This window comes from Falco punctatus (genome assembly GCF_963210335.1).
Source record: "Falco punctatus genome assembly, chromosome: 6".
Lineage (NCBI taxonomy): Eukaryota > Metazoa > Chordata > Aves > Falconiformes > Falconidae > Falco > Falco punctatus.
This window is the reverse complement of record NC_137585.1, coordinates 23,199,230-23,208,835: the sequence shown is the minus strand read 5'-3', so window position 1 is coordinate 23,208,835 and position 9,606 is coordinate 23,199,230. Positions and strand designations below refer to the sequence as shown.

Genomic DNA, 9,606 nt, shown 5'->3' with positions numbered 1-9,606 from the left:
CTACAGAGATATCAAAAACTATCAGCATACACAAGGCTAGAAATACACACATACCATCTACGAAATGTTCCCTTTTGCTCTCACCTTCTACTGCCATCCTTTCCCGGAGTTCCTGCTGCAATCGACTCTGCCTGTCTTCCAGTTCTAGCTCCCGAGCACTGAAAGGGAAACATCAGAAATACAAGTTCCAGGTATATTAAAATACTCCACACAATGCTTCACATCTGTCTCAATTTCTGCTCCCCTTCTAGGTATCTGCTATGCATTTTACCAATCTGTTTTGGAACAACTCTTAAAACACCTAAAAGACACATTTTTTAAAAGATTTAAATGTACTTTCAGCATCTCTGATTCTTTGCCTTCAGCTAGGAAGTGCAATACAGGAAATTGAGCAGAGTATGGGTGGGATTAAATCTAAAACTGGTGAAGGAACAAACAAAACAGCAATCGCTCTATGTATCTCCTGCCACTTCCTGCTCTAAAGACAAAGTTACTTATCAACTAGGGACCGGTCAGGCCATTGCCTTTTCAGATGCCAACACAGACAACACCCTGGGGCTTTTCTGACACAGGCACTAAGACAATCAGCTTCCCTGCTGCCTGGGTCAGCTGACATTCTCAGAAATTCATTTCAGTGAATTTATAGCAAGGGGACTGAGAAAGCTCCCAATTTCATTAACATGGAAAAAGCCTTTAATCATCAGAGCCCAAACAAGAAGCACTGGGATCCCACTACAGGCAGAGAAGAGGGCTACATGGCAAAGGTGACTGAATTTTTGGCTACACTTGAAAGTGGACTCTACCAAACCCAGGAGTCACACATTATTTCTGCATAGCTCTAGAACACCTGCATAAACAAGACATGTTTTATCCAAGAACAGCTTGGAAAGGCCTCAGAACTTTAAACACACACCTATACTTCTGCACGTGCACAAATAATTGGCACTTCCGTTCCTTATTGCTATTATTCCTTCTTCTACCCCTCTTCCAAAATGTACTTAGATTCTCAGCCAAGAATCAGCTTAAGAGACTGCTGACCTCCCGGCATTATAGAGAAGACATTACTGACATCCTCCTTTTGAAGCTTTGCATGTTCACTCACAATATCATCAGCTCGGACTCGTAGCGAACCAAGGCATTCTTCTCCTGCACCAACTTGAACCACTCCTGCATCAGCTTGGGATCATCCTTCTTACCCATGCCTGTCAAAAAAGAAGCCCGGTAAGTTTTAAGGTAACACCCTGCAATCTTTACAAGCTGCAAAAACACAATGGGGCAAAATGTGCAAAGAAAGCCAAGCAAGATGCTGCCAGAGCACTCCCAAGCCGGGTCCAATTCAGTTTGCCTACAGCACACAGAAGAGTGGAAGTCACCTCCAAAAGGATTCTCTTCTCTTTGGAGCCTGATTTTTGGTTGGTTTGGTTTTTTGCTTTCTGCTTTTCTTACAATTACTTGTTTCTTCCTCACTCTTACTCCAGAAAGCCCAGATTTCTGTGTGTATTCACTCTTCCTTTCCTTAGAAGAGCTTTATAGATCTCATGCCAGCTACTTAAATGTATGCTCATCAGAAATGGATTCGATTGCCACTCCATGTGTTTTACCTTTATTTTCTTCAATTGCATGTCCTCAATCTTTTCTTTTACTGGCCAAAAGTAATGTCTTCACTTTTTTTATTAGCTAAGTAATTTTTTTCTGACTGCTTCTCCTAGTCACATATATCTATCCATCTTGAAGATCCCCTCTGCACAATGAACACACAAACTACTACTGTATTCCACATCAGCACTGGAAAGAAAAAAAATCCCCAGACACATTTGCTAATGCCAAAGCAGAATAAAAATACCTTGGGCCTTTGCCACCTAGTAAAGAACTCTTAGTTGGCATTTCATTTATTTTAAAACCAACTCCTAAAGTTACTCAGTAGTCCACTGATGAATCTCGTATCTGTCAGGAATTATGCAGAATAAATTGCAGAATGCTGTTCCCAAAGCCAAATTATTATCTAATTATTCTATCAAGTGCAAAACTCCTAGTAATCTCCTGGTCTGGGCCACTGTTTCCACACTACCTGCTGCGGCTTATACCAGACACCACCAAGGACAGTAGCAATGCGCTTGCCTGTGTGGAAGTGGACGCAAGAGCAAGGCCTCAAATCAAACTCAACAGCATTTTCATGCTGCTGCACCCTATCATCTTGCACTGCATGTAAGTTAGACATCCTAGAGTAACTAACATCCCTGTCTATGTTTGTTATTATGGACAGATACTAGCTACATCAAGAGTAAAACCTCTCAAATAGTCATTTTGATGCCAATGACAATCAAGCAGCAAGCTTACTACTCGAACTCTGGGAAACACTTCACAAACAGCATATTAATGGCTAGTTAATTCAGAGCTGTGCCCTGCCTCCACCCTTAGGATCTCAGAGAAGTGCTGCACTGGAGCTAAACAAAGGAGAGCCTACAACTCCTACTGAACTCTAGCTTGGGCTGAGAATACCTGCCTTTGAAAAATCGTAATAGCAGACCCTTGGGGAATACCAGACCCGGTTGTACCACCCTAAGAGCCTCTGGCTCCGTGGACTTTACACCAGTGTATTGCTCAGTTCCAAGCATTCCTTTCTGAGCATCTCTGCACAATATGCCCATGTGGCGACAGGAGAGGGAGACTGTACATGCAGATGTCCAGTGCTGTGGCGCCATGAAAACACTGGGAAGTCTCCCCATCCTTTCCGATGCCAGGATGTATAGAAAACAAATGCCTCTAAGAAAAAGCCAAAAACACAACGCTACTGACCTATGAAATACGTAAGTATTTTTAAACAGCCAACGAGCAGAGGAATAATGGGAGGATTGGAGAGGGAGCACTGACAACTGATGTGAGGGAGCACCATGGAAAGCATAGTAAGTGGTTAGCAAAATTACACCATGAACACACATAAACAACCCCTTCCCCCATGCCTTGGCAATGGAAACTCTACAGCAAACTCCATTTGGGACAGTTAAAGAATGTACTCAGCAAGACAGATGAGGGAAAACTGGTCTAGCTTAAGGTTTGTTGGTTTTTAAAGTTCAAGGATGCTTTTGCAAACCAGTCCTTATAAAGACACAGTATTCCTTTAATCCATACATACTAATTGAAAGGTCGTATTTAAGGAAGCAGATTGTCTTCCCTTACCCCATCTTCCAAACATCTTTCAGGAGGAATAGAGAAATTGAAGCCACCAAATGAAAACAAACTTTCTAGTGTGATGTTACTGCTCCCACTGCCGCTGTTCAACATCCCTCCCAGTCACTACACCTCACTTAGCACAGCTGGGACTAGCAAAAGGGATACTGTACCTTTAATTACTCAACACAGGCTCAGAGAAGTTGGTTACCAGGTTGCTACTGAGAAGGCTGGTTTAGGGACACAGCAAGAAAAGGGCTGGGGACAGGGATGGGGGCCTTGTGTTCACTAGCTGACTAGCACTGCTACGACAACCCAGCCGTGGCATCAAGGAGAACAGGGAGCGTGTGAGGTTACGTTACCTTCATGGGCACAGCAAGGGCAGAAGGAGAGAGGTCTACGACGTGGTGTCCCGGCATTGGGCTCAACTTCAATAGGACCAAACGAGGAAGAGGAAGAGGCAGGAGAGGAATAGGAAGTTGGAAGTGGAACGGAAAAGGAGGAAAGGGGTGAAATAAAAGACAAGCAAAGGACAAAAAGCATAAGAGTGAGAAAGAAAGGAAACACAAGAAGAAAAGAAAAGAAAAAAATACAAGAAATGGAGAAGCAGAAACAAGGGATACAGTCTACAGATGAATAATGTCCCTAATAAGCACAGATAATAGGTAAGAGGTAGACTGAGGTACTGATGAACTCTTACTGAGTTGTACATATACCAGGCAGGAGGTTATTGTTACTCTATATGTCCTAACGTACATTTTTCAATCACATGGTCTTTAACTGAAAGGTTTGTGAACAAGATGTCAGGATGAGCAGAGATGAATATTTGACTCCTGCTAATAAATGTCAAATTTCAAGCAGGGTTACAAAAAGTCTTGCCTGCATGCATAAGACACCAGCTGTAAGCAGCCACCCTACCTTAAAGCTTTATCAGGACCATGCTCTTATTACCATGGCAGCATTCACTGATGGTAAAAGCGTCCATTTTAATGGAAAATAATTTCTTCAGAGAGGGAACATCACAGTGAGAATCTGATTAACATGGAACCAGCCTGCCAGGATCTGCTGTGTCAAGTATGGTGAGTACACATGTACTCAACTGGACTGTTGTGCTTAGAGGGGGAAAAAGGCTTTTACATGGATAAAAAAGTGATTTCCAGCAGGGTGTCTGGGGGCAGTGACTAACTGAGGGCTTTGCAGAGTTAAACCAATACATTTAAAGTTCTCAGTTCTCCCTTGACATTCTGATTTCACAAAGCATTTTAAAGCTTACAAGTCCTCATAGTATTGGTGACATACTGAATCTTTTTCATCTTTTCTGTCAGCCACTGAAGGACAAACATTCCTCATCTCTAAAATGGTTCACTGAGGATTTGCTTTTCAGTTGTACTTAACGTTACAGAGATAAACAGTAGGAAATAACCAGCATCACAAATAGTTACAGGAGAACATATGCACCGGGAAGGTGATGAGCCTGAAACATCAGAGCTAGCAAAATGGAACTCTTACTGCACTCAGTGCACAACTGCATATATAAAGAGGAGGCATTTCTTGTGTTGGGAAAAGGCATAAACTCGACAACAGTGATATGGTAAGAACAACGCTTGTTTTGGAGAAGTCAGCAGTTACGTGGTTCAGAGAAAGCTTTACAGAACTAGACTACTGGCGAACTGGGAAGGCTTTAGAAGGGACCATCACAGAACTAGACCAGCACACAGAGGACACACTGGAGCGAGAGGGAAAGCACATCAGCTTCAAAGCCTGTGACTAAGCAGCACAGCTTTCTCAGACAGGAAGAAACCTCTGTACTGGGAGCAGGAAGGGGCAACAGTAGGAGAAGTGCCACAGCTGGCCATATGACAGTTACAAATAAAGCATCATACCAACATTAGTTGACAGTACCAGAATCTGAGTTATACTTGTTTTGAATTTTCCAACTTCTTCATTTATAATGAAAAAAATACTAGAGCTTTTTTTCTACGAATGCCATTTCACAGATTAGGTTACAAAAGCAAACACAAACAAGAAAAATCCCAAACTGCAAAGGCACAGTGAAGAAGCTTCCACACAAAGCAGAACATTTAGTCTGTGATACTTACAATATTTTTTATTTCACATCCTGTCTTAATAATTAATTTTTCTATATAAGCTTTAATACTCTAACTTGGTCTAACCGCTATTTTGTGGGAGTCAGGAGACAGACATTTAACTGTATGGAAAAATCCACTTCAGTTTTCCAAGGTTTGAGATTTCATTCAGAATTGTGGGGCTGGGGATGTTGATAACCCAAGCACAGCTATACTTACAAATTTCAAACCATGGACATACAGACTTGGTGAAGAACTTCCCGTTTGCCGTATTTGATGTGAAAATAAATACCTGGTATATGAAAATGCCATTCATCTCATTGTGATATGGCCACAGACTAGTAACTTTTGTCATCAGTAAGCAAATGGTCTGACACTAGGAGAGGATACCATCTTTGGTCTCCGGTAGAAAGCCACAGGGCTTACAGAGCAGAAGACTGTAATACACAGCTCACTCCACACAATTCTGTTTTCTGCCTTTGTTTTTAGTTGCCTTATTTTTTAACAGAAATATTATCCTCCCACTCTTGTCTAAGGAAAATTTGTCCTTGAATCAAGTTACAAAGTCCATGGTAGCTATAATAGTCCTGCTACTGGAACTGTTAACATTGTTTTTCAGTAAGACAATGAACATAACCTGTATTATTATGATCCTTTCCAACTACTCCAGATGTAAATTACAGCTGCATCAGTGAATACAGGTTATATGATCATTACAATTGCTTTAGAAACAACTTCTGTCCAGACTAGGATGACTAGCAAGGCTTCAAAAAGTGCTCCTTAAGTACCGGAGGTCCTAAACAGCAAGGGCAGAGGAAAGTGCAACCCAAAAACTTACCTCCTGTGGTTCCCTAAAGCTGTGAAAATTATTATGCCCTAAAAAGTGCAATAATCTGAAGTTGCAAGTATTATAAAACACACCATGCAACAGAATTTTAAATATATTTTTAAAAATTTATCTAAGGTGATAGTTACAAAAACTGCAGCCCCAGCCTTGCTAATGAAGAGTACCGATGCGTGGTATGTCTCTAAGCAGACTGAATAGGAACTTTCTAATTTTAAAACTATCTTATTTCCTGAAATGGGGAAAGATTTTTCACTGACAGTAACCAATCTTTAAGTTTCGTATGTTTCACTATCCCTCAGATGAACTCTTTCAAGAAAAGGAGTCTTAACTGTTTCAGAAACAGAAAACCAGAGGGGGGAAGAAAAGATTACTTGCTAAATGGAAAAAGCATTCCTTCCTCAGCCAGCTGACAATTTTAGACAGTGAATGTATCATCAGATCATTCACATGCCTATCAAGGTTAATTTTTAAAGAAATACAACTTCACAGCAAGAACTCTCACAGTGTACACATATGTTGAATGATAATCCTGGGAAAAGGCTGAGCTCCTTGTCCAGTACTACCAAAAGGGAGAACTCTACAACACCCTGGTCCACAATACATTGTTGAAAACTGTCTCATCTACGTTGCCCTCATCACTTGTCCAATTATATTATGGAAATCCTTACATGTCTCCTTATTTCTCCCAAAGACATTACTAATCCTACAGTAAATAGTATTATTATATTATTGCTTAGAGAAATCACCACCTCATGGTCTCATCAAATTAAAAACATGATCGTCACTGCAAGACAGTTTCCCAGGCCAAGGAGTCGGGGCCAGATGGGAAAAACTCTTTTGTCAAAGAAATTTAAAAACACATAAACAACCCCCTTTCTGTTTAAGTCTCCCCCACCACCAAAAACCCCAGGCCAGGTCTGGCAACACAGGTCTTCATCCACAGCATGGAAACAGTGCTGCTGGAAAAGCAGTACAAGTTACCACCCACTGCCTCACTGAAGCAGCATATTTGGAAGGAGCTGAAGGGCCAGAGAAGAACCATTTCTGTGAGCATCCACTTCTTAGGTTCCCTCTGCGCTGTCAGCAAGAGTCTGAGGTGTGACTATAGCTTCTGGACAGAAGATTATCACTTCTTTTTCCCCAGAGAGGCAAACCCACCAACAGACTGTGTTAATCACAAACGTTTCCTTTTCAACGCCACAGGCCAACTTTTCGGATCACACGTAAAGCCTTCAAAGCGGAGGTCAGCAGCCCAAGCTGCTGGGAAGCAGAGGTGTTCAGGAGAGCACATGGGAAGATCGGTACAGAACCAGGAGCCGCAGCTCGCTGAGGAAAGGAGTGTGCCCCAGCTCCCGAGCACACTGAAGAACCTGGAGGGGTAGGAGCTTTACCCTGCAGATTAGCCATATCCCATCAATAAAGTGACCAGAATGATCTCACCTCTGTGAAAAACAAGCCTTTCTCAGATCTTTCTGAGAAATGTTTCATGTAGCCATGACAAGAAAGATCTTGTTTGTCATAGTACTCTTGAGAGATTGCTCCAGTGGTGGAAACAAAGAGCCAGGCCAAGAATAAATACTATAGCTCCAAAGCCTCTTCAAAACAAGGGACAGAAATTTTGCAGTCACCAGGAAAATATACCTTCTTCTTCACTGTATCTTCTGTTCTTTGTTACACAAGCTACACTGGACTGTTGTCTGCTTTTCTACTTTTCATTTACCTATTGTTTAAAGAAAAATACTTTAGACTTGTTGTGTCTTTTTCTGCTATAGCTACATAACACTTCTTCACAATCTGAAGCACAGCAGTAAAAATGACCAATCAGGATGAAGAAAGCACAGCAGAAAGCCTGGGGTGGCAGACACCGTCATCCCCAAGCTACAGCTCACCTTGATCCCCTTCACTATTTGCCCGTGTCCTGTGTATGAGAGCTGTGATGATTTCTGAGAAGCGGTGAGCCGCTGCAAATCAAAATGACTTGAACACGTATACCACTGACCAAATGGGATTACATCCTTTTCAAGCTTTGCATCCCAAGACTTTGATTTCTATATTGCTGACTTAGCAGGGCAGTTTGGAAATCAGCAACACTGGGCAGGAAATCCAGCTCTGAGGCTAATCTCAGCTCTCCTGAACCCTTATGCTGGCACTTGACTTCACAAGCTAAGAGCACAACACTCCAGAAACTCTTACTGCACTAACAAATTCCATCATTCATTGAGCAGGCAGACTAAGAGCTCTAATTTTAAATCAGTGCTTAAAATAAGAATCAGTCCAAAAGAGATCAGTAAGACAAACTGACCATGGATCACAGGAAATATATTCTTTCTCACCTTTTAAAAAATCAGTTATTGTCAGAAACCTGAGTATTCAAAAATAAAACATTCCAACTATTTGGTGAAGCTGTTCAACAGCAGTATTGTAAAAGAGCAAGAATACAGAAAGCCACCTCTTGGAGAACAGCATCCACCCAACTGCAGGATTATGAAGTTGAGGGCAAGGATTGTGACAAATATCCCATATTTACTCTGTGTCTGACTTCACAGTTTACTAAAACAATCACTAGAAGAAACCTGGGGAAAACTCAGACCACTGAATTGTCATGCAAACTGAACCGCACCTTTATCTGTCCAGCAGAAGGGGGGTGGGGGCAGAGGCAGGGAGGGGAAAGAAAACCAGGGGAAGCAATAGTTGGACCAGAACATACATACGAATGACTGCACAGAAATCTTCTGTTCCTACTAGACCTCAAGGCACTTCAAAATGCAGAATTAGCACAGTCCTGCACTAAGCCTGCCTCCCAAGACTGTTAGTTTTTGTGTGCAGTTGTGAGAGGTGTGCAGAAAGAAGCAGATAAATTGTAATTGCTTGCATCCATTACCTAACAAATACTTTAATTATACTTAAGTTCTGCTTTATCAAGTGGTGTTTCCTGCTCCAAATTTACAGCAAAGAAAACATGTTGCCAATTCACTTCAGTCTCAAAAGCAGCCACAGACTGCAAAAACAATGTTTATCTTACAACTCCACTCCTCTTCCAGAAGAGCTAGGTTTGCCAGCCACCAGAAATAGGACTGTTTCCACTTCAGTGCATCAGACTCCAGCCCTGCAGAGTTAGATCTGCAGGGCTTTAAAGGACGTGGTCAGCTCAAGTATTTTAAAATAGGTATGTTAATTAAAAGTGAAGTTTTTAAACAACTTCTAACAGAGTAACTTCAAAACAAGTACAAGGTACAAAGGATTTAAAAAACCCCCACAACTGCACTTCCCCCCCCCCCCCCCCCCCCCCCATTTACCTGATGTTCATAAGACTCTTGTCAAGAAGGGAGAATGTTATGTGTGAAATCAGCACTATGAAATATACCAGCTCTCTTCCTTACATCCTTCTTGTCTGTCTCGGCATACTCAGCCAAGAGCAAAGCAACACAGGAGTGTGGGACTCTTTCCTCAATGATTCCCTGCTGGGTGTAAGGAAAAGGGAGCCACTCACTTGAACACAGAGGG

The 9,606-nt window shown here is 41.9% G+C and overlaps 1 protein-coding gene across 1 annotated transcript in view; it reads right to left on the bottom strand.

Annotated features, from left to right (window-relative positions):
• Positions 1-9,606, bottom strand: part of MICAL3 (microtubule associated monooxygenase, calponin and LIM domain containing 3) — a 186,173-nt gene that overhangs the window by 4,904 nt on the left and 171,663 nt on the right. The window contains exons 42-44 of the mRNA XM_080391492.1: positions 3,531-3,596; positions 1,103-1,202; positions 85-158 (exon numbers count right to left, since the gene is read on the bottom strand). Of these exons, the coding sequence (XP_080247618.1) occupies positions 85-158; positions 1,103-1,202; positions 3,531-3,596 (240 nt within the window). The remainder of the gene's footprint in view (positions 1-84; positions 159-1,102; positions 1,203-3,530; positions 3,597-9,606) is intronic.